The following is a 25,913-nucleotide window of genomic DNA, read 5'->3' on the forward strand; positions in this document are numbered from 1 at the left end:
AGTTTTGAAATATTTGAATGTAAAGGGGGTGGATCGGTACATTCAGAGTGCTGGACTTGGCCTTAGGGTACCAAAGGAAGTGGGGAGGGCTGGGGATGGAGAGAGGCTGTGAATGCTCTGCTGAAAAAACATCCATCACTCATCTCCGTGAGACGGGGGAGGGTTAAAGATAGAGGCTGATTCTGCAGAGTCAGCCAAGACTCCCCTGAAGGTCACTCTATTTGCTCATCTGTTAGTTAATAAAAGTCAAGAGAAAGAAAGGCAACCAAACAAGCAGAAAGTGGAGAGACGGGCTAGGAGGCAGCTCTGGCTGTCACATTAGAGTCCTAAACTTCCTCCGGTCAGGCTCCAGTCACAGGCTGGTGACCAGCTGCATCTGTCCGTCTCCCTCATTCTGTGCAGTCTCTGAGCCACGTGGCCCCTCCCCACTCGGTCTCCGGGGTTGGGCCTGGTAGAAGGTCTGCATTGGGCCCCACGAGAACCCAAGGCGGGCCTCCCAGAGCTGTAGTATAACTCCTCAGGGGGCTGAGCCTGAGCGGGGCACCACCTCCAGGGGCTCAGGACTGCTGTCTGGGTAAGGTGAGTCTCGCAGGTTAGTGATGCTGGTTGTACAGGGAGTCACGGGCAGGTGAGTCAGGTGCTCTGTTGCCTCCCTGCCCGCTGTTACTCTGGCCACTGTGCCCACTGTGGCCAAGGCTCTCAGTGAGGTCGGCTGTGTAGCTCTCAGACTCCTCTGGGTCACTTTGGTAGAGGACGGATTGGGCGCGTTGTAACAGCAGGGGCTCCTCTAGAGATTTATAAGCAGCTCCACATCCTGCGGCGTGCGCTGCCTCCCCTCTCTCAGAAGTCCTCGTCTTCGTCTATACTCATGGATGAATCTGGCCCGCCTCACCATTGTCCCCTGACCGACCACAACATGCGGGCGTACCCCGGCCAAGCTGCCACACACTCTGTCCCCAGCGTCACCTCCACAACCTACACTTCCTCCTCCGACACCACCTCTCAGTGTGTTGTGCACAAGCTCAGAGATGATCATTTTCTCAAAGGCAGCGGCGTCAGAGAGGTTTCGTCTGATGCCTCTCCGCCTCCCATTGGTTCCGAGCCGCGTGCCATTGAAGAGTGGGGGTGGACCTCCTCCGCCCCCGCCCCGAGGAAATCACAGCTGCACCCTCCTCCACCCCTGGGACCGCTGCGCATGAATAGCTGTTGTTGAAGTTTACCTATTCAAGGGCAGGGTTTCCATCCCACAGGTGTCGCGGGCCTTAGATAACGTGCTTTCTGGACCCAAACACAAACACAGTAAAAAACGAACAAAGAGGGGTTTGGCATTATTAACATTTAAGTGTCAGAAGAATTCGTGTAAGAGGGTTATTAATTCTATTGAATTAACCTAATTAAAACTTACTCGGTCCCGGAAGGTTCCTGTGCATACCAGAGAAAGTCATGAGGAGTGAATGAAAGAGAGGCACAAGTCAGTAAGTTCTTTAACGATGCAACATAACATGATGTATTAATTTTTAGGACATTTCAAAGGGGAACCATTAACAGAAAAAAATATCTTGTTCATTCGCCCCTTTTTCTTAGATGCTCACATCCAACCTTCCAGCTCTATCTATACACACACACACACATACAGAGCCACATTACCTCTTATTATGTAGAGAAATTTCAGTTTTTTTGACACCATATCCCTCTAATATTTACATCCAAACCCAGAAAATACTCTGGGGTTCTTATTTACTTCTGTCAGAGATACCTGAATACATACATAATTCATTCAAAGCCTTGTACAGTATCAGTAATGTTATTTTACGACTTCCCTTCAGCACACCAAGGATGTTGTGCTTTTTCAACCCAAATTACCACCACACAGAAAAGCAAAATCCACAGCCACCCAAAAAGAGAGGAGCCTGTTCATTTTTTAAATCTAATGATGGAGTAACTTTAATCAACTTTCTTCTTCGTTGGTGCCGTGGGTAATTAGACATTCTAATGAAGTGCTCTCTCTCTCTCTCTCGCTCCTCTCTCGTCCTCTGTCTCTCTCCTCTCTCTCACTCCTCTCGCATCTCCTCTACTGTCCTCTCCCACTACTCTTCTAAAAATTTCTTGCTGCAGCCTGTGGCAATCAGGCTTGACGTATTGTGCGAGGAGGCTTTAAAATATTTAACCAGAAACGCCGCCTTAAATTTCAGTCATCAGAGTCTTGGCCTGATACTCTGCGGGTGCACACTCAGCCACAGACATCTTATTTCTCAAGTGAATAAGGCTCAGTAGAGGAGCAAATACCAGAACATTGTCTAATTCTGCAGCTTCAGATGGGCACATAACAGTGTGGTGATGCAGCAATGTAATAATTGTCCATCAGGCTTTCTAAAACACTTACTCTGAGAAGAAAGTAACACAAAATAATGGTGAGCACATCGCATCTCACAGACACACACTCACAGAGCCATCTCATCCCGTTTGAGCATCAAACTACTTTTTCTGCCTGGGAAGAGAAAACTGTCCTCAACATTTCTGGCAGTCACAGCTGTAGCTAAACTTCTCATCATTCGTAGCTGTTCTCATGAAGATTCAAGATCTGACCAGATGGCAGGTTGGGCTGTAGGCACTGTTGCTCTGTTCTGCTCAGCCTAGTGAATCCGTCTGACAGCTACATAGTCAAACAAAACAACACACAAACAGGCACACGCACAAAGACACACACACATACACAAAGTGCAAGCGCAAAAAAACTGTAGTGAGTGTTTGTGTATACCACATCAAAACACTGACGGAGTAACGGACAGGAGGAGAGCAAGCCAGGTGCACAGTGTATACAAAAACACTCAGAGTGGAGCGTTAATGAGGAGCTAACCGGTAGAGTTGAAGACGCCGGGTGAGGGTGGGGGTGAAACTCTCAGCCAGCAGAGTATTGTATGGAGAGGTACCAGTGCGGGTCTGCAGCACCGGGTTTGTCAAAAGGTGGTTGCCCATGGTTTGCTGCAAGACACAACATTTCAAAACTGAACGTTATCATAAGTAGGCTGTTATCTTCCCATTTAGATGCATGCAAAGCAAGCAGGAGCAGAAACACTGAACACAATAGGTATAACATTTTGAATTTCATATTCCCTAACTCAGTAATAACATCTGGAATCATAAAAATATTTACTGTTTATTCAGATGGGGTTATTTGGTTATGTCGTTGCTTTATGGAGTAATGCATTTCACAGTGTTCTCCTCATGTTTATGCCTCCTGATTGTAACCTTTGAGTAAAAATACAATTGCAGGGGAAAGGTTCTGTTTGGAGCATTGCCATTCATTTTTTTTTCCTCTGGCTCCTGACAATGTAGTCAGATGGGGAGAACGGTAATGCATGCCATTATGTAGTCTAGGGGTGCAGCCATTGAAACACAGTAATTTCCCAGTGAAATGTGAATGCCACTACAAGACAAATATAATTCAAAGAAATGGCACACTGAGAATGTTGTATAATGCCCATGTATGGCTCCAGCCTGAGGCAACTCGAACAGAAATGCCATGAAATTAAAAATAGGACAGCATGACGGAGAGTAGTCCAAAGCATAGTGCAACCTTCAGGTCTCACGACTACCGTTCATCACACAGCAAGGGAGCAGGGGATTCTAGAAAAAAAAAAAAATATGCACTCATACAGCTATTTATTTGTCATTTGCCTCCTTTTACACCTCCCCTGTCCATCTTTCTGGCATGCCAAACAAACCCCTCTCCCTCTATTCTCTGGCTCATTCTGCTGTGTCTTAACTCAACCACATTTTCTCAGTTTTCCCATGCCAGATTTTTAACAAACAACACCAAATTAGTTTGGATTAGCAGTCTGTGTATACCTCATAGGAATATCCTGCTGAAAATTAAGGGAACTAGATTTAAGTGGGGGAGAGAAAGTAGGGCAAGGGGAATCAGGGGAGGCTGTGTGTGTATGTGTGGCTGTGTGCACTCCTTGTCTTCCGGACACATTACTATTGTCAGGAAGAGATAGTGGTTCATAAAGAAGGGAAGTGGAGAAATCAAAGAGATCTGAGATGCGAGTGATAACAATGCTGCGTCTCATCTCCAGATTTGGCCTCTTTAATTACTCCTCCATGATAGCGCCTCTCTTTATGCCTCTCTTTTCTTCAGCCTCCCTCTTGCGCTCCCCTTCGTCTTGCACTTTTCTGCCAACTAAAAAACTTTTTCTCAGAAGCACAGAAAATAAAGGCTTCACAGCACAGTTGCTTGTGTTTGACAGCACAACATGGAATGATCCACATTGTGTCTCCTCCAGGCTTGGTGATTGCTCTATCGGGACGAAGAAAACCCCAGAAACCGACCTGCCCAAACCCAAAGAAAACAGCACTCACACAGATGCACATACATACACACACACACACACACACACACACACACACACACACACACACACACACACACACACACACACACACACACACACACACACACACCTCATCCGAACTCCCGAGCCCCCCTCTGCCTCACCCCCTGCCTTGATCCTGTCACTCTCCTCAATTAGAATAATTACCCCCTGTTCGCTCACACGCTAATCAGTTCATTAAAAAGAAAATGGATGAAATTAGCATAGAGAGTGACGGCTGATTTAGCAACTGCCTCTGTGTCACCCCCCCCCCCCCCCCGAATCCATATCGGGAACCTGAGCCAACCTTGATAACATCCATGTCACTGATGGCTGCGGCAGTGACGCCACCAGTTGCTGAGGCTGAGCCAATCAGTGACTTCACACACATCGTGCAGATTTTTAATAATTGCTAATATGCTATTCAGCAGCTGTATGGAGTTCAAAGGGGCCTGACTGCGTCACTGTATTTAGTGAGAAAATATAAATGTGTTTGGATGTGATTGATCAAGTGCAGCTGTAAAAGCGCAAGAGCATTTCAAACTAGAAATTAGCCAACCAATGGGATTTTCTAACACTGCTATTACTGTATTGTGTTATAATGAAAGTATAACTGCACATGCATGCCCACGAAAAATTACGAGCCATAACAACATGTCCAATATGAGGAAAAATACACCTGAGTAGAAAAATACATATAAAGCAGGAATCAAACCAATACATTTTTATGTAGGAAAAACAACAACTTCAAAAAATGCTGGTTTGGTAATGCAACACGTGAGTGCAACAGTAAGAGGAGCATTACCAGAGAAAATGATTGGCCACAACACAGTATATTATTTCCCTGAATATTTGTCTTAATCCTTGAGCACATTTTTTGCCTATTTATAACATAATAGAAATAAAAAAACAGAACAATATGGCAAAAAACAGATGGACTCTTTTTCAATGACTCGTTAATCTATCCAAAGAAAAGAAGTATAGAGACTTCCTGTCTTCCACCTTCTTAATTAATGTATCTAAGATGTGGTCAAGTGGCTACATTAACTTTCTTTAAGTACAGCTGGTAATTTTACCTTTCTATATAAATATTCTTCAGTTTAATCAAATCAAAGGAATATGAAATCACCAACAACGACTCGCCCACACACATATACTAATGACAGAGCACTTGAGCTCAATATATTTCTGCTGCTGAGTTGCTTCACTGACCATAGGCTGCCATTGAAACCCTCCACCCACCAGCCGACCTCCAACCATATGTTATTCAATTTAATCTCCATGTATTGCTGCTAACTGCTATTAGCCGCCTAGACCCACCAACTGAGAGGCAATCTGAATCATGAGTAACCTTTGTACAGGACGGATGAGAACACATATTTCATAATATTGGGTCCTGTCATATGTCCACAAATAGCAGTGATTGCTCTGGCCTCTGTCCACTAATCCCACCCTTGCTTTATGTTTCTGTTCAGTTGTGGGCAGGAGGATCTTGGTGTTGTGTGCATTAAAACCATGAATAACTCAACGGATGAGAAGGAGAAGCACTGATGGAGGGAGGCCTCACCACGGTTGAGTGTCGGGGTACTATTGATATCTCCCGCCATGAAAGAAGATTCCGTCTGCTTCCGAACCGTGTCGTTCCACATCCTGCGGATCCGACTCTGGAAGAAGGAGCACAGCGCAGTGAGTGGCAGCAAACAGACAACAAGTTAAATATAGATACGCGGCGGGTAGACTTTGTTACTCAGTGGGGCTGCTGTAATCAAAACTGTGGGGCTCGCTCTAATCTGCTAAGAACAATAGACAAACATGGCAGACAAAGAGACTGAGGCGTTAGGTGAAGAGGCGCACAACTATGTCATGTAATCAAGAGGGGCTAATAAACTGGAGATGTGTAAGACACGATTGTAGAGCTGATACAATTGTTATTTGGAAGTGTCTCATTAGACTGTGTGGGAGAGCTTGTTGTTGATTGTGAGGACTAGCTGTCATTGTGTGTGTACTGTATCTTCATTGCCAATTGCGGCATATGCCATCATGCTAAGTATTTCCGCATGTCTAGTATGGTGCCTGTGACTATAATAGCATGTGGACTTCAAAGAATATCTTTATTAATGAGTCATCTCCTCTGGTGAGCACAGCGCTGCGAGAACGTGATGGAAACATAAAGTAAAATCTTCTCAAAGAGACGAACTGCTCCCTGATTAGACCAGATTTGCAAAGGAAATGTCCAATGAACATGACACAATGTAGCTTACTTTCATTCTGTCACTGATGACAAAATGTAATATAACACCAGTGTTGTGCATGCTGCATATCTTTTCGTCTTTGTTGAAATAAAAAAAAAGAAGGTGGCGGAAAGTAAGTAAAGTAAGTAAAGTAAGTAAAGTAAGTAAGCAAGTACATTTGAGAGCCTCTCTAAGTAATCAGTGAGTCAGTGGTATTGATCAGCAATCAAACCCCCACAGATACACTCATATTGTACTTGAGAGTCTTACATAACAGACCTTTTAAGCAAAAAAAAATGACAAGAAAAGTTAGCGAATTTCACTTGTTTCCTAGGCAATTTATGCTGCTTTGACACCCTCTCTGACACTGTTCTAAAAAAGTCAGACAGTGTCAAGACTCATTTGACCCAAGAAAATGGAAATCATTTTGTTTCCCTGACACAAAATAATTTCCACTTAAAATAATTGCAATCATTTCCCACAAGGACAAATTTCCTTTTTTTTTGTTCAAAGAGAAAACAATGTTAAAAGCTGAAGTGGTCTTATTAGTGTGTACGGATGAACTACTGTGCCTACATTGTGCGGATGCTACTTTGTGTGTGTGCGATTGTTTAAATGTGTGGGTCTGTCCTGCCCCCACCTGTCTGTGGGCTGCTGCATGGCGAGCTTGGCTGCCGCTGTAGTAGCGGTTGTTGGCACGCAGTCCCGAGTTTCTTCAGGGAGCCGTGGGAGCTTGTGGTGGAGGTGCGGCTGCAGCAGTAGGAGTGACGCAGACACTTACTGTACTCCTTATGGACCTGTAAAAAAAAAAAAAATTAACACCATCGACGCAGTGGGTTTCAAAGCGCTCATAAACAAAAACAGTTTCAATAGCACGGATCCAATGTGGAGCAAGAGAGGCTTTTAAGGCACAGCAACAGCAAAATGTACTTACTGCAATCACTTAGAACATGTCTGCTGGATTCAAACAAGACTCACACATCCATCCATCCTTCCGTCCGTCCGTCCATCCATTTATTAATCATTCAACTTTAGACCCCAAGATGACAGTATGTTTTAAAGAGTTGACTTGTGTCTTACCTTCTTCTGCAGGGCACAGTGGAAGATGAAGATGAACATGCCCTGGAAGGCGTTGAAGGTGGTGAAGAGGTAGGCCATGATTACTGTGTTCTCATTGATAAACAGAAGGCCAAAAGCCCACGTCAGCCCCAGCAGGAACAGCAGGGCGATGGCCCCCAGTGCCCACGACCTGAGGATATGCATAAGAGAAATAATAACTTGATTTGAAGGGCACATGAACCCTTTCAACCCGTTAGTTTCATCTGTCGGTGTGATTTATTCATCAAAACCTTGGGTTTCTTGAGAAAAACAAACACACACTTCAGTCAAGGCTTCTATTGATTTATTTGAACTCACTTAATGTTATCCAGACGACTGGAGTCAGGCTTTAGTGCTGAAGAGTTGCGGATCATCTTGTGTAAAGTGATCATGAGGAAAATGAGGTTGAGCTAAGGGGAGAAGATGCAAAAAAAATCATTTAATGCGTCTGACATTTGACTGTTAACAAGCTCAGAAAGCTAGCTCAGTGAATACTGTAGGTTTGCATTGTGCTTAATACAGAGGAGAATAATATTGTCTGACAGTAAAGCTAATACCATAATAACAAATGAAACGGGTCCAATGAAGCTCCAGATGAAGTAGTTATCCACTCGCAGCCAGCATCTGGAGTGGCACAGAGGAGAAGAGAGTGTTACACGCAACTAAGCTCACGAACAAACACACACGCACACTCAGCACGGGCACACATGCACGCACACTGTATCCATGCATGCACACACTGTTTCCCTGTCTCAGCGGATTATCTTATGAGGGCTAATCATCAGGCTTTGGCTAAGTGTGTTCAGAAAAGCCAGTCCGCGGGGAGGGGCAAGAGCCGGTCGCACAGCAGTGCATATTACATTTCCAGCTGGGGGAATAGCATAATCCTACTTCTCAATCTGCAGGTGCAAAAGGCCTGTCTTCACACGTACGCTTTCTTGGTCCCATAGCTCCTGTAGTCTATGGCCGCAGAGATGCCCACCACCAGTGCGGGGAAGCAGTAGCCGCACAGATAGTAGTACTTTTTACGGGAGTACTCGCTCTCAAAGACCTCCACCAGCATGAGATAGAGTTGCACACCCTCCAGACACATCCAGGAGAAGGCAGCCAAGAAGAAGAAATGCAGAAGGCCAGCAAAGATGGGACAGGCAATCTGAGGAGAGCAGCAAGAGAAGGAGAGGAGAGGAGAGGAAGAGGAGGAATGAAAATATTAAGAAAAAGGGGGAGTAACAGTTAAGATCAGGGTATAACACCGAGGGAAAAGTAGAAGAGGAAAGAGAGGAGTCACAATCAGGACATTCAGTGAGGAAAAATGAACAGCTGCCCCCTGGGTGATTGTCTCTGTGCATGCTATTGAGAGTTAAGTCTGTACTTGATGCAGTAAACCTTTTTAAGAGTTACAGACTGAATCTGCCTCGAATTTTAGTTTTAGAGTCACCATTCAGTGAAACCACTCTCAATGATGTTGTGTTGTACCTTTCAGTGACATTTTAAAACTGCAAAGTACAAAACTAACAAAACTTTATGACTCACTTTGTTAGAGGCACAGCTGTGGGATTTAAAGGAAGGGATGTGCAACAGTGCTTTTTTAAAAAGGGTAATAAAAACGGTGTTAAACATTTTCTCTCCACAGAAGAAGGAGAAAAAAATATTAATGAGTGAGAACATCTTCGGCAGTCATCATCAGTCGACATACAGCTATAAACTTACGTGGTATTCTGTCTTGTCGATGCCAATAAGGAATAGAAGCTCAGCGATGAAGAGGTTGATACAGAGGTTCTTGTGGATGGTGTTACGATCGGTCTGCAGACCCCGCAGGAAGCAGAAAGTGGAGATGCAGATGGCCAGACACACAAGGGAGATGACGATCCCCACCCAGGTGATCACGAAGAGGATCAGTTCGTGCATACGGCCCTGGTACTGAGGAGAAAGGAGAGTGGTTTGAACAAAAGTGTGTGTAGAGGAGGGGGGGAGGTAAGAGTGTGTAGAGGAATGTGGGGAAACAGAGACAGCAGAGGGATAGCAGAATCCATCAAATTGAGGGGAAAAAATATGGGACACGACACAGAATGAGAGATGAGGGGTTGAGAGATAGATGGGAGAACGTTAGAAGGTGGAAACAATAGGGAGAGAGATCGACAAACCAGGGGGAGGGGAGAGAAAGAGTAAAATTGCTTTATTTAATATTTGTAAATATATGCAAGGAGCTAAAGTGTAGAGACAAGAGACAAGACGTCCTAAAAAAAACACATGACATTCAAATTCATGTGAATGTCAGCTAGAAGTAGCAGGACATGAATTTGTAAGCATGTGTCTCCCTGAATGTGGGAGTGAATAAGGGAAAAGAGAGAATTCAAAACAAAGAGCCTGTCAGCCTTGAGAGGATACATTAGTCTGCATGTGTGTGTGTGAGGGTGTGTGACCGTGAGTGAGCAAACGCTAATGCTCGCACGACTGAACGTCCGCATAAATTATCGTGATTCAATTTTAACCGTGTCTGAGCCACGCCCTTGTTTACTCACATCTGGCTCGTGGTGCGCCATGAGCACGGCGAAATTGGTGAGGTGGCTGCAGGAGCAGGTGGTGTGTGTGTTGTTGGTGTCCAGCAGCCTGCAGCCCTGAGATGACCACTGGCCTGTCATGGAGCGCTCGGAGTAGTTCCAGAAGGAGCAATTGGGAGTGTAATAATTTTCCATCTGCAAAAAAGACGAAACAAAGAGAGAGATGATGGAGGAAGTCAATTGGAGAGCTCGTATCAGAATGTAAATGAAGCACTTTAAGGATTAAAACAGGGCACCTGTAGGCGTTTGAGTGTGAAAACCACTGGTTCTGTGAGAAACACTCTGCTGGACTCTTTGTTAATGGAGGCAGCAATTACATGTGAGTTAACAGCCAAGCGCTTCTTTTCGTGGCTCAGTCCCTCCATCTCCATCTTCACTGTGGCATTCTCAGTTGACAGGAAGGAACCCAAGTTTTTATACAGAATGAACACCACCTTGACTTGTCCTGCATATTGAGGGAGAAAAACATAGAAGGAGGAAGGGAAAAAGAATGAAAAAGAAGTGGAAAAATTGGCAGATTTCATATTAAAGGCGGATACAGACGATAAAGGAGAAAAAAAAAGAAGACCAAATACAGAAATGGGGGTATAATATGGTAATGGCAGCGAGAGTGACAGAGATAGAGAGTAGGGAGTGACAGGGCGAGCGAGAGGGAGACAGAGAGAGAGAGTTAGTGAAGGTTAGAATGATGGTAAGGACCGTTTCATTTTGACTGGTGGAAGAGAGCGAGATTTAATGTGGAGGGCAATGGAACATTCATCCCTCAAGCATTCACAGATCTCTTATTATTCCATATGAATATTTCATGTGCGTTTGTTTCAATCATTCTAATCTCGTTCCCACTGCAGAGCCGAGCGGAGACAGAAAACAGAAAAGGGGACGGGATGAGGGGGCCATGGAGGGAGGAGGGGATGAGATGTGGGGGGGTTAAAACAAGAGAGATGAGAGAGGGGGATAAGATGGCGGAGAGACGGAGCGAGGGAATGGGATGGGGATGAGAGAAGAGAGGGAGTGCTGAGATTGCTCTGTCAGACTGGGGCCGATTGTAATCTACACGCCTCCCCAGCTATTCTATTAAGACTGCTGTTAAGAAACCATCAAGAAAAGAAATTGTCTCAGCACTTTTGTTAATCTGATTAGCCTATTATTATGAACCAATAACTTAGTCAACTGCATGCAGATTGTTTTAAGCTCGCTTGGAAATGCAAATGGAAACATAAGAGAGGGGCTGCACAGGAGAGTGTAATTTTTCAGTTCTTTGGGCAGGGATGGGGTGGGGTGGGATGCTGACCGTTTCGGCTGTACTGTTTGATAGTGGAAGCTGATAGCTGGATGGTGCTGTCACTGGCGTAGTTCTGTGGGAAAGACAAATCCTGCAGGTCCATCTCTGTGTTCAGAACATGCACCTCGAGATCTGGCGGTGGAAAGACAGCAAGAAAAGAAGACAAAATTGACTTTTTGCAGCTTTGTATTTAAAAGAAGCACACACAAGAAGAAATTAAGTCTCAACTACATCCTACTCTCATATCACTTCTGTTCCCTTACCAATGCTGGGAGCTCGGTCTGAAAAGCGATTCCCATACATGTTATTGGCAAGCAGGAAAGCTCCTTTTTCCAGGACGTCCAGAAGCATGGTGGCAGTGTGGGCCTGCTCTGTGGTGTTCATGTCCTGCCATGACTCCAGGGCCTCGGGCCGCAGCAAGTTGTCCACCGTCTGCACCACAGCCTGGAACATGCAGAAGGCTCAGCATTCATTATCCCTGTATTACTAAAACACTCTACAACAGGATGCAAAAGTATTAAGGGATGGACAAATCCGATGCTAACTGTTAAATGAAAGGCATGTACTCAAACGCATTTAAATGTGGATATATCTAAATTAATGCGTGCAAATCCAATGATCTAAGTCAGGTTTTCAACAGTACTTTTTTTATTCATGAAACTTAATATCTGCTCTAAGTTAGGGGTGCACCATATTTAATAAACCCATAAACTTTAGGCTGATAGTGGGAATATTTGCTATAATTTGTTATTCTAACAATATAATTCTATAAGACAAATTCAACCTCGTAAAGTTGCTTTAATTTACTTGATAACAAGCCTTCACATTCCAATGCAGGAGGCGGTGGTACGCGACCTGCCATTGCATGCAGAGAAGAATAGCAAGCACAGCCATAGCTAGCTGACAAGAAAGTAAAAATGATGTCAAGGATGTGGATTTTTTCCACTGTTTCAGAGGAGACCAACATGATTGCAATATGCAAAATGTGTGCCACAATTATTTCAGAAAAAGTTCCCAAATTTTGACACAATTAACTTTTCAGTAACCCGAAAAAGTTGTCATCGCAATGAAGATGTATTGCAGTAATATGAAGCAGCAGTACAGTAGCAAGAGCTAGCTTTAGAAACAAAAATGGCGATGTCGAACACTGCAGAAAGTTTAGCAGAGATAACCCAACAGCTGAAGATCTTAATGACAGAATCAGATAATTTATCGTTCTTGAAGAGCAACCTTTTTTCTGAGGTAAAAGACCAAGGATTTCGCCAGTTAATGCCGTATTTGGAACAGTGTCCAGAGTCACTGCTACCTTGCAGATATATCGCAACTTCTGACGTTAGTTGAGCGAGTGTGCTTAGTTTGGTGGCCCAGTGGGTGGAGGAAGTGATGAAGGAGACAACTGCATGCACAGGAGAGCTTCAGTTCCCGTTATAACACATATAAAGTTTATTGAGGAGTGATAACTGTTGTATTTTGTCTTTTTTTGTTACCAATACTGATTCCAGTTTAAGTTGGTAAATACACATTATTAATATACAGCACGTGCATATTTGCTCACTAATCTCAGCCATTCTTACGTTCAGTTGTGCATAAGCTACACATTTTTAAATACTTAAATGTAAAAAAGTATGTATCATGATGTTATCAGTGTGAGCGATGAGGAGAATGTTATTATCAGTTATTGTTATGGGCTCAGGAAAATCCAAATCCTTCATATCTACTTAAAATATAAAGGGTCAATAGGATGATGCTTAGTATAAAGAACTACAGGAAACAGAAAAGTTATTAATACTAAAGTCATTATGAAATACAGATGCATTCTCTTCTAATGATAGTTTACTGCACATAGGAGTCCACCGCACAGGACAGACAGGATTAGTTATTAGTTTTGTGCATTTTTTCCAGAAGCTCAATGAAATTCTGCGGGGGGGGGGGGGGGGGGGGGGGCAGCAATTCACATATAGCTAGTAGCTAATCATTAGACACTGGTTCATGAACACAGTGTTAGCAGTCTGTTCACAGTTTTCAGGAAGTGCCATTAGCTATTAATTAGCTATTCAGTTATTCTCAGTTGAGTCTTGATTTCTTTGTTAGCCATCCCTTGGTAATTACTCTACTTTTGTAAAGTGTCAACATATTTCTTAATCACTTCAAAGTACAAAGTCTGTTCTGTTCTGCAATAATTTCCTGAAAACTCAACACTCCCCTGCACTTCATTTATAACTGTGCTATGCCAGACATATTACCATTCTATTTCACACTTCCAATTCATTTAATGGCAATTTTGATGGTTGTATCAGCTATCCAATTTATTGGAGTAGCCTGCTTGATGAATCATGTAATTCTCTTGCTCAGGCCTCTCAAAATGAAGGATTGACTGCTGCGTGAAATAAAGAGCATCGCTGTTAACAAAATGAATTTTGTATCACAATGCATCCATCCGCCTCAGAAGAAAAAGACAGAGGACATCTCTGGTTTATCCCCCGAACACTGTGAAGACGCTGAGATACCTTGCAGCGAGTGACACAAAAATAATGATGGGTTACATACTACACAGCAACCCTAATGTTCATCTTGCACCAAAAGAGATCAGATGTGGTGTGATATTACAGCATGCTGCAGACAGGTCAAGACACAAAGCAGCAGAGTGCCGCATTTCATCATTACAGAGCAGCATACACAAGGCTTTTTCATGATATTACATTACAGCTTTCTCAGAAGCACAGATATTGCACAAATATTGAAAAAGCACAAGAGTGTGTAGTAACACAAACCATTTCCTTTCATACTATCGTCAAATTACATTCTCTCAGATCCACAGATATTGTACCTTATTTTGCAACCCAATGAGGCCAAGGCTGATATTATACAGTAAGGCTCTACCCCAGTCCAACAGAGGTACGATTATGTCAAAGACAGATGAATTCTGCATTAGATGAACAAACATTTCAAAGATGTATTCAACATGAGCAACAGAAAAAACTGCAGACCAGCTCTCAGTGCTTTGGGAAATACTACACCAACTTTAAATACCGTACATGCTGTCTGCAAGAAGTAATACCAAAACTCGCTCACACTGCTCTTCAGCACAAACCACAAATTCTGTAAGTGATGATTCTAAAGGCAGCATAAATCACAATACAGAGCACTGAGCCAGAGGAATCTCATCCACAAACCCAGTCTACCCGAGGATTTATCTTTCCTCAGTTATTCTAAGTCACAGAGTAGCCCTACTCCACGGGCATGTAAAGCAGGTAGATGAAAAGAAAAGCTACCTGTATGTAGGCTCGGCAGGTCCGCTCACGCTTCTGGAGCTGGAAGGAAGAAAACAAAGCAAGAAATTAAAGACATAAACAAGGAAAATTGTAATTAAAAAGCCCCCCGTCCTTGCATGTGCACTAGGGGTGTAAATCCACATTAACCTCAGTGTCCTTTTTCTTACACTTAAATTAAAAACAAGCATGGGAGTGTGTTAGCAACTACACGTTATTCTACCTTGTTGTAGTTCCGTGCAGCTGACTCCTTGTTCCCCGGCCTCAGGGCCTGAAGCTGGGCGTCCAGTATGTCCAGCAGTTGCTCAATGAGTCGTACGGACGAGCTGACATCTCCGGCTTGGATACGACCTCGCGTGTGGTTCACCAGCTCCCCCGCTATGTTGGCAGCATTCTCCCCACTCTTTATCTGTAGGAGGAAACACGTTCAGATACAGAGATAGGAGAGGGATGATAAAAACAGGTCTGCATCATAAGTTTCATTATATTCAAGGTGGTGTCAGACCTCAATTTGTTCAGTGCTTACAAGCGGTGTGAGCTCTTGCCAATACTGACCAATGACTTGGTTTGCATGCTCTACATTTAGAGTCACAAATTGTCCCTCTTGCATCTTTGTTAACATCCTCGATCCTGTACATCACGAGGCTCTTGTTTTTCCCAGTGCTGTTTCACATGCAAATCACACCCTAAGCAACCGCTTTACAATTGCAATTGATTTTTGCCAAAGGAGAAGGCATAATGGATTCATCCAATGATGTTGCTTTTGAACGTGATGCTACTTTCCCTTCCAGGGACAAGCACACACTTAAAAAAACCTTTGAGTAAGCCGGTGGAAGGTATGCATGGCTAAATAGCGTGGGTTTACTCCCTGCAGAAATATAGCTGAGTTAGCCGGTTAATTTTGACTTCATTTATAAGAGGGGTTTTCAAAGTCATAATAAATGGAAAAAAGGGATTAATCAGATTAATGCATTAACAGTTAGGTATGCTGTCAGTAGCAGTGGGCTTAGTTAAAGTCATTGTGCATCATCGAGAGACTCTGATGTTTAGCTACTGCACAGGTCTAATACATATTATGAGGCTATGATGAAGAAATTGAAGCAGCACAGCACTTTGCAAGCTGTGAGGCCCAAAGCCTAACTTTAAAAAATAATTTAACCTCACTGTAATTAAAGTATATCAGTGAAAAAAGAAAGTTAATTAAGTATCAAGAGCAGATGCCTTGTAATAAAGGGCCAGTTGAAATGAGCCTGTATTTTAATCAGGCCAGCCTTGGAGATATGTTAATGTGTGTGTGGAGGTGGACGGGGAGGAGGGTCGGGGCAGTGGGGGCAGAGAAAGGGGATGGACTCATTGCTGGGGGGGTTCAACTCCAGGTCTCACCTTCTGGGCCACCTGGTTGACCCATGGGGAGGTGCAGTTACTGAGGTCAGGACCCCGCGGGTTCCACATGACCTGATCCTCCAAGCACTGGAACGAAGCGATGCCTGGACGAGCAGAGGGGGAAGAAATGGAGGAGGGAGAAGTAATGGAGAGATAATAAGCGTTAGGTGTCTGCAATTAAAGGGTAAAGTGTGGAGGAGAGGGATGAGCACCAAAAAGTGCGATAGAGTTATTATTTTCTTCAGCCGAGAAAAATGAAATGAAATGAATTTTAAAAATTCAATACTCAAAGTGTTTGAAGATGAGAGGGAAGACGGTGGGAGGAGGTAGAGTAAAAAGTCCGTGAGAAAATGGGTCAGAAGTGGAAAAGGTTGAATAATGGAGTGTAGGGCAGTGAGAAAGTGGTGGAAGAAGATGGCAGGGGGGAAACAGGCTTTCATGCTCTAAAAGGAATGGTTTAAGAGGAACATGTGCAGACATACCACATAACATTCACTCCTTGCACACAGACACACACCGAGGACAGCAGGTATGATCCCTCACTGTCAAATAAAAACACCTGGAGGGAAGCACCTTAAACCAACCCTCGTCTCCAGCTCGGTTTTTCTGTTTAGTGACGAGGGTTCAGAGAAGGGACACCACGCAGGGATAAAACCAGAGGAGGGTCTATCTCTGCTGCTGCTAACACAAATAACCGACGTCAAGTCACAAAGACAAGGCAGGGAAAAGAGGAGAAGACAAACCAAAGAGAGAGAGCGGGAGATAGAAGCCGAAACGGAAGAGCAGAGCTGACAGAGACAATGCAGCAGCGCTTCACAGTTGTAGAGGGATCAGAGCAGATGTGGTGTTGCATTTCATAGCCCCCTTTTTCTCTCTCTCCAGCTAATTCTTTTTCTCCTCTCTCCAGTTTTTCTCTATAGTCTCCTCCATCGACCGTAGATTGGGTTTGAGAGCTCTGCCAAGATGCGGCAATTAAGCCAGCTGCTAATTTAATGTTATTGCAGTTTTTGCGGGGAGAATGTACAGAAAGTCTTTTTACGTCGACCAAAGAGAGCTTTTTGATGGCTGGCTGCTATTTAGCGGTACAGAAGCTAGCATGAAGGAAGGTGAAGCCTGTGTTGTCAAGCCTTTCATTTTTTTATTCACCACTCCCAATCAGCTCTGTTACTGTGGGAGATGAGCCTTTCATTCGTGGAGGACAGGCTTTCATCTGTGCGTCCTGCGGGACTGTGTCTGCTGGTGGGACCGACGCAGGGACAGTGAAGACATTACAGTAAAAAAATACAAGTGTAAGAGACAGATATAGTGATCACTTGGTCACATGCATGGAGATATGATGTGCCCTCATGCATGGAGGGAAAAATATGAGGCTGATATGTTGTTTCTTTCAAGGAGAGGACACAATGCACAGGTTTAGAAAATGCACATCCTTACCCAGAGATCCTTTGGGACACGGGCGGTCGACTGTCTCTCCTCTTTGGGTGGTGGGCCACTGGACCCCACGGATCTGTTTGGCCTCACAGACTTGCGGCTCGGGGCCAAGAGGTGGGCGGGGTGGCCGGCGGGTGACAGGCACAGTGGCTGTTATTGGTCGAAGATCAGGATGCTTGTTGATGGAGCCGATTGGGCGGGATGTAGGGGCCAGAGGACGGGCAGTGGTGGGGCTGGCACTGGAGGTGAAGGGCCTGGCTGGAAGAGTGGTCACTTGGGTGGTGGTCAAAGGACCTGAGGTAACGCCAGAGTAAAAGAGGGAGATAAAAAGCAGAGTTAGAGGATATGAATGTTACCTGAGTGAGTGATAGACATTTAAAGAGTTATGAAAGGGTGTAAAGGATTTGTTAGAGCAGCGAAACCTGACAACAAAAAGCCCCCCCAAAAATAGAGATCAAGAGGACACATGCATGTGAATACAAGATGTCTCTCAGAAGCTGAGTTCAAAAGTTAGCCTGACAATAATTGGGGTGACAAATACTTTTTTGAGCCTCTCAAAGGCTGCTCTCTAGAGAAAAAAGGAGACACAAGGGAGGAGATGCGGGGAAGGTATCATCACAAGTCAGGGAGAAGTAAATAATTGATCAAATGTATCAGAGAAGTCACCATCACTAACAACCGAAACTAATAGGAAGATAAAAACAGCACATCACAACTACAAAATCCTGAATGATCAAACGCAGAGTCAGTGCACAACTCTGCCAGTGCTGCCGCCCGTGTGTCTCTCCTCTACTCTCTGAGGGCCTAATCCCAGCTTTATGCAGGCCTTTGTGCAGCTCAGATACACAACACATTCACAAACCTTCCTCTCATACTGAAGGCCAAGCTGTAGTAAAGCACTCTAATTTCATCCTTTCCCTTATCAATTCAGAATGACTTTTTCAATATTCATGACACAAAGGAGTTGATAGGAAGGGCTACGGCAGTCAATCCTGGGAAGCTGTTTTTATTGTAACTATGGCTGGAGACTGATTTGATATCTTCTGAGGCATTACAATGTCAGATAAGAAACACTCAAACACACTTATGCATGGGTGTTCAGACAGACAGACAGACAGACAGACAGACACACACACACACACACACACACACACACACACACACACACATACACACACACCATAATCTTATGTTTTATTAATCTAGAATAGTTATGAGAAATTAAGTCAAAATCTGGATTTTTGTTTTGCCAAAGAATTTTTCTGCAATACAACATTAAGGCTAGGTAAAGGTAACGTTTCTTTGAACTTTATATCAAATACCAATAGGGTTTTGCAGCTTTTTAAATAGGCACATTATGACCAAGTATAATAATGTCCAATATTAATTTTACCTGAGCATGCTGTCACCATCTTGTCTTGTTGTTGCAGTAGCTTAAAGATCAGCTGGCTTGTAATTATGAAAACTTCAAACTTTACATCTCTACAGCATTTGTTGGAACCGTGCTTACGTTTCATGAGCAGCACAAATGCACAATGCCTCTCACTTATAAATAGAGTTCTTAATAAAAAAGGAGCGTATGCAACAAGCTTCTTTGCTCCTTTGCACACACAGTTCTCTGAGGTCACTCTCACCTGTGGTGGGGTCTGGTGGTCCGAACTCCAGGTTGTAGCGCAGCACATTGTAGTTGTTCCACACGTACAGCTGGTTGTCTCGAGGGTTGTAGTCCACAGAAGAAATATACTGGTACGGGTTGGGGAAAGGGATGCTGACAGGCTCCTCACGGCCATGGTTGGTGTTGTAGGCGTACAACACCAGGTCACCACCAGCTTCGCTGTCATCGTCCTGGTAGACGGACCGCACGGCGTAGAGCACACCGCACGCCATGAAGGCGTTGGATGCCATCCTCTTATCAAAGCTGGTCTCCCAGGTGCCTTCAAAGCGCAGAGTATAGGGGTTCACCTATGGGTGGAAAAAGGAATGATGATCATGATCCTGCTTTTTGTATCAACAAAAAGAAAAAAAAAGGTTTTAAAAGTCAGATGTCCTCACATTGAAAAGAGTCAGTTTAAACCGATTTGATTTCTGAATATCAGTCCGAGGTTTGAAGGTATGTTAAATGTTAATGTTGTTAAATGAGCAGCTGACCAAGACAATTAAAAAAAGTTACAAAAAGATCCCACAATCCTGGTTAAAAAGACTAAATATTGAATATCTTTTGAGACGCTTAAAGTAAAAAAGATTTGATTGGGCATTTCCCCTATGCGTTGTGTTTACACTGCAGCCCAAGCTGTACATCTTAGCAGTAATGCAAAGATTTTATAATCACTTGTAAAAACATTTAAAAAGTAATTAAACCCTCAGCTTTGGAGAGAAGATTATTTCTTTGTCTTAATGTTAAGCTGCCTCTGCTTAATATACCTTAAAACTGCAATGCAGAGCCGTAACAGAGACCTCTGTTATTTGTTGCTCTCTGGGTAAATGGGAAAAACAATAAAACTCCCCAGAAACCAAACAATTTCTTGATGATGAAAGTGATCACTTTCTTGTTTATTACTTTGTTGCTCCATTATTCTACACTCTCATAGCTCATGCAGGGTTTGATATTTCAGATGGATTGTTTAACTTCTACAGTTTGAAAAACAATTTCCTGTTAAGGTCAAAGATAGTGATTATAAATGGGAGCCGTCTTTCTGAACAACACATTAATTCAAGCTCTGTTTGTGTGGAAACTTGCTGCCTTGATTACAGTTTTGTTTGTTAAGAAACAAAGAAACAACTGGTATTAAAATATGAATGCTCCAAAGTTCACAGTGATGGATCATGTTTTGAATTTGTCACACAAGCAGGGTACAACAATGTGACTTTGGATTACAGATGACAAAGATGTGGATTATTTGTTTCAAGCTGTATATGCATTAAATGGATCCAAACTAATAATACCGAACAATGCCAAATTTTTGTGATTGCAAGGCATTGCTGATACAATGTTAGAACCCGGGAAGAAACTGGCTGTGGTGCACTTAAAATAAATCAAATATTTACCTCAGTGATGAAGATTAGTTTTTGGATGTGATGGGATTTGAAATTGGGCCTAACCTTCTAAGGTAATTTTAATGTGACCTCTTTTCATTGAACAACAACATCCCTCTATCTCATTTGTCAGTGCGTTGTGTAATCTCAATAGTAATTCATTCATGTGTGACACACAACCTTTAGCTTGACTAGTCAGATGAGATTTGGATATAATCCACTTCTGCATCTATAATCCACATCTCATCCCATTCTGTGCTGCGCTGCTCTCCCACCTGGCTGACCACCAGTCGCCCGTTGTTGGACTCTGTGGCGTAGATCACCCAGAGGCCGTTCTCATCCACTGCCAGGTCGATGTCTGATTTCCCTCCCCAGCGGTAGGGTGAGGTGTCATGGTAGTTGGCATTTGTGATAATGGCCTCACCGCTCTTGATTCGTGTCCGTAGGTCATACTTGACTATGTTTCGTGTGCGCTCTTTGTTGTAAAACACTGCACCGTCGTATACCACAAACCCTGTGCCGTCAACTCTGTTGGGCAACCTGTTGATAGAGAATCACATAAGCTGCTGTAGAAATCCAGGAGAACAAGCCAATTTATCTACTCTGCATGACACAGTCTCACAAGATGGCCTCGCTGGGAGCATGCTGACACCACAGTGGGACCATTCTGCTATCATCATCCATATCCACATCAAAAGCCAATTAATCAATACAGAAGCAGATGCTATTTGATCATCCAGGACAGTGGGAGGCACCCTCACTTGTAGGTAGTGGTGGCTCGGTTCTGTTTGAAGTCTTCCCAGGAGGCATACTCATACAGCATGTCGGTGCGATAGGGGGTCCAGGGCATGACGTACAAGCGGTCCCCAGACTGCAGCGGGTCCTTGCACCACGCCCCCGCCTGGTGCTCCGCCTCCTGCAGTGAGCTAGCCGCCTGCACCCGCAGTAGGGTCCCCGGACACACGAAGACTGGTGTGGAGGAGGTGTGTTGGAGCAGAAAAGAGGAGGAGAAGAGAAAGAAAGGAGGGATAGAAAATTAAAACAACGCATTGTAAAAGTGAACGATAAGGTGGAGGTGGAAGGGGAGGGGGAGAGGAGACGTGGAAAAGGCCAAAGACCATGGAATACAGAAGAGGAGAGAGACATGGAGTGGACGAAAGAGAGATGAGATTTGATAAAAGTACGCTGAGATTTGAAAAGGAGACAAAGACTGAGAGGTGGATGGAAAGAGATGGAGAGGGGGGAGTGAGGTGAGGTACAATATCAGATTTTAAATGAAGGAACATATAAAAGCTCATTTGTAGAACATCAGCATTGTGGTCGGAAAGTGTCTGGATATGATAAATGGGAGATTTCTGGCTGCGGCAGCGGCTTCGATGTAGTCTCTAATCTAATTTATCTTGGCCTACTTTTTATTTGATTGTGCATTTTCCCATTTCAAAGACCTCTGCTTCTCTGCTCTGCTACTGGGTGGTAAAACAGTAATTGTGGAGTTTGTTTTATTAGGACTTCAATTTGGCTCTCAGTCAAGAGTAATGCCTTAAAGGGAAAAAAAAAAGCATCTTGGGGTAAAGATGCGAGGTTGGCCAGGCCTCCTCTTCCTCTGTGACTGCAACTCAGCTCCACATACACACAAATACAGAAACAAACAGCAGTCCCTATTTCAAACAAACACTGATGCACCCACACAAAAATACATGGGAAACCCATTCACTAAACACACACACACACACACACACACACACACACACACACACACACACACACACACACACACACACACACACACACACAAGATGCCTGCATCAGGCAGGTGAAGGTCAACCACTGGGGACTGGTGTGAATTGTCTGGCTATTGTAGTGTGTCCCCGCTTGACAGAGAGAGAGCCATGGGACCACTGGGCATGTCAGGTGATCTATGAGGAAAGCTGCTGGCATCCTCGCGACTCCAACATCACAGGGGCAACAGCGACAGAAAGAAAGAAAGAGAGAGAGAGAGTAGGAGGAAGAAAGAGGGAGTTGGAGGCACTACAGAATAAAACAGCAGAGGAGTCCCCACGTCTCCTCTGCCAGCTTATTTGTGTGGCTCTCTGGCTCTGGGTTAGGACACAACCAGACACCTGCTGGTCACCTCATGACTGAACGCATCTCTGAACTAATTGGACGCTGCAGGGACACTTGGACACAGATGACATACAGCACACACGGGTGAACAGACAGCCACACACTCACATCCCAGTACACACAATGATGGTACACGACATGCATGCACACTCCAACACACATCCATACGCTGTCACTCAGTGACTGTTAGAGTGATGGATCAGCCCAGGCTCAAACTGTCCTGAATATTGCATGGAGTCTGGAGCACGAGGGGAATCATAATAGAGAGATGGGGGAGTTACTCCAGGCCTCTGGAAATCCAGATTTCTGTTTTTCGCTGCCTGTCATGCAGTTGTTTAAAGTGGCTTGTGATCTGTGGTGCTGGGCCACTTAGGAATTAGCCTCCTCTGTCTAAGGGGGTCCAACAGGGATTGAGACTGGCAGCCAAACAGGAATCTAATCAAGCTCAGGCATAAACAAACACTCTGAATACAGATGCTTCACAGGGAGGGGGCCTGTCATGCTCCATTGTCGAACCAAAATGCTCCCTCGAAAGCCTGAGGTGTTTGCTTTGCAAATATTAACGTGGGTGACAGGGATATGCTAAAAAATGTTCAGAGCAATGGTAAAAATGGCACTTTCAGACAGCTGAACAATGCACACTCTTGACTAAAATCTATGGCTGCTTTCCCTCACACTGCAATCAAATGACGTCTTTATCAATCCAGACACAGCATGAATGGGCTGCAAATAAATGAAAGTTGTACTTCAAAATATTTCCATTAAAGGCAGTAAATGAGAGGTATTATGAGCAGAGAGCTATAGAGTGGAAAAAACAACCACTAAAAGTAGGACACAGCCTCTAAAGTACAATGCCACTGTAAATAGAGAAATAAACAGCTTGCAGAAAGCAATGCAGAGGCTTTGCATGTAGGTGACCCATAAACAAAGCCAGGAACACTCTGCCTCAAGGTAGAATAAAGGACAAAGAAACACAAACATGCAAGCCTGTTTATTACAGCCGCATAAAGGATGACCAAAAAGAGTCAGTATTAATATGCACGCGAGCATTCATCTCATCTGTTGCTACATTAAAGAGACTCTGATAGGTATTACGGTACAGTAAAGGGCAAACTAAATCTGTAATGCCTCTATGTGGCAATCTGATTCATGGTCACATATCCGATAAATACCACCAATCTTATATACAAAAAAATCATACAACAGGATTATTTAATGAGGGCAAATCATAAATACTTTGCATTCAACTGGATGACTTCAATAAAGTAGTCGTGGTCATCAGGCTAGGCAACTTTTACTGAACAGAGTAGAGCAGTGACTAACCATAGCTGTTCAAGTGCTGCGTTTTCAGATATATACGACTAACAGACCTGCTCAATTTTTTAACCATGCCCCATTCTTTTGATTTAAGATCACCTTAAAAACGGTTACTTGCAGATTAAATCTGCTGATTTATTTAAGTTTAGGTTGGTATCCAAAGCTTAGGAAGAAGAAGAATGATGGACACAGTTATTGCTGACTTTAATATAACAGCAAAGGAGCGAAAAACCTACACTACAATTGATCATGGCTCCAAAATAGCTGTTGTTGTTGTTGGGTGCCATATACTTTACTCTCACTGCATTCTGCCCGCCTTCAAGACACCATGTGAATCTGTTCATTATTTCCTCTAACCTTCCAGGCCTGTCCTAAATGGGTTGCAGTCTGCTCTATTGGGCATATCATCACAATAACACCACATTGCAGCATACACCAACAGTCTGTCATCCCCTGCCTACCTCCTCCACGTTTTTCTCTCTTCCCTCCTCTCCCGTGTAAACCCTGCCAGCTGCCCACCAGTGATCCTCAGTTTATCCTAATGAAATGTTAGTTGGGTGGGCCCGGTGTCAAAGGGGCTCATCAGCGGCCTCCAGGCTGCACACACCGGACCGGCAATGAGGACACAGACAAACACTGACACATTTGCACACTCACAGGCCAAACAGAAACAGTGGCCATGCTTCACACCCTGCGAACCCTGCCTGGGGGGCTTCATTAACTCTGACCTGTGCTCCCCAGCCTTCCCAGCTGCCTTACTTTTTACCACCTCTCTCTGCCTCCCTCTGCCTCCCTCTGCCTCCCCCTCTCTACCTCTAACTGTGAAGAGTGATTGTAGCAGTGCGAAGCCGGAGCAGCCAAACCCTCACAGTGGAGTCCATAGCACAAGAGGCTATTATGACCACAGTATGAATGAGGTATTAGGCATTAGGCATTAAGCATTAGGGGTAAGTCTTGAGATTAGGCATTATCCTAGTCTGGCTAGAGCAGGTCAGCTGGAGTAAGAGGCATCTAGGATTATGTGTGATAGTTAGATTAACAGATTAATTCCTGTTTGGGTGTGGATGGAAATCTTGCAGTCATTATCATCCAAGGGAAGCCATCAGGTAACGCAGACACAACACTTTTGTAGCCTACAAGCTAGCCAGATGGCTAATGAAACTTACCTTATCAGGGATTAAACCCAGGCTGTAGCTATCATACTCTGGCATGCCAATTATGGCCACATATACAGGGAAATAAGGCTGTAATAATTGACTATTTATCTCCATAATCCCTCTCCCAGGCTCAGGTCAGCTTTAACTTGTCAATATGAGGCTGGCGTATAAAATGATAAAAGCGCCACAACTTTCCTGGAAATGACAGTAAATATCTCCCATTAGTGTCTAGCAGCAATTTGTGATCGACTGGTAACGCAATTAAAAGTGAGCGCTGACAGCTACAGGCTAAATTTAGACTTTTTATTGTGGTTGTCATCTGCAGTCCATGGTGTTTTAATGTTTGATGTGACAGCATCATGGTGATGGTAAATGTATGACTTTGATGATCTAAACACCCCCTGCCAATGGCTGGCAGCTGTTTCTAAAGTGGTGTCTTTGTCTTGATTGTTCTCTTTTTTTGTTTGTTTGTTGTTGTTTTTTTTCTTTAGCTACAGGGATCTGAGGGCTCTGCTAGCCAGGTCTCTGCCCAGTCCACAGTCATAGCCTGCCCACATGTCGAACTGCTGAGAGCATGCTGCTTTAATTGAATCCCACACCTGTTACTGGCAGGTGCAGCATGCAGGCAGCAGGGGGCAGAGTGGAGTATGGCAT

At 44.0% G+C, this 25,913-nt stretch overlaps 1 protein-coding gene across 1 annotated transcript; it reads right to left on the reverse strand.

Annotated features, from left to right (window-relative positions):
- Positions 1 to 517: 517 nt before the first annotated feature.
- On the reverse strand, positions 518 to 25,913 carry adgrl1a (adhesion G protein-coupled receptor L1a). Its single transcript, XM_034711449.1, has 19 exons — positions 25,859 to 25,913; positions 21,423 to 21,630; positions 20,937 to 21,201; positions 19,263 to 19,590; positions 17,632 to 17,922; positions 16,198 to 16,301; positions 15,038 to 15,223; positions 14,818 to 14,856; positions 11,809 to 11,989; positions 11,555 to 11,677; positions 10,500 to 10,708; positions 10,225 to 10,398; positions 9,413 to 9,622; positions 8,635 to 8,855; positions 8,260 to 8,326; positions 8,021 to 8,112; positions 7,685 to 7,853; positions 7,245 to 7,401; positions 518 to 741 (listed from the first exon to the last, which is right to left on the reverse strand). The coding sequence occupies exons 1-19, from the start codon at positions 25,911 to 25,913 to the stop codon at positions 518 to 520; spliced, it is 3,303 nt and encodes a 1,100-aa protein (XP_034567340.1).

This window comes from Notolabrus celidotus, chromosome 20 (assembly GCF_009762535.1).
Source record: "Notolabrus celidotus isolate fNotCel1 chromosome 20, fNotCel1.pri, whole genome shotgun sequence".
Taxonomy (NCBI): domain Eukaryota; kingdom Metazoa; phylum Chordata; class Actinopteri; order Labriformes; family Labridae; genus Notolabrus; species Notolabrus celidotus.

Bases quoted from the DNA above. Each gene is read 5' to 3' on its own strand.
- adgrl1a (XM_034711449.1), bottom strand. From the start codon at position 25,913: ATGCCATACTCCACTCTGCCCCCTGCTGCCTGCATGCTGCACCTGCCA. The intron at 16,302-17,631 runs GTAAGGATGTGC...CTGCTCGTCCAG, and splicing joins GTGTCCCAAAGGATCTCTGG to GCATCGCTTCGTTCCAGTGC. The intron at 10,709-11,554 runs GTCAGCATCCCA...CTCAATATGCAG, and splicing joins CAAACAGTACAGCCGAAACG to GACAAGTCAAGGTGGTGTTC.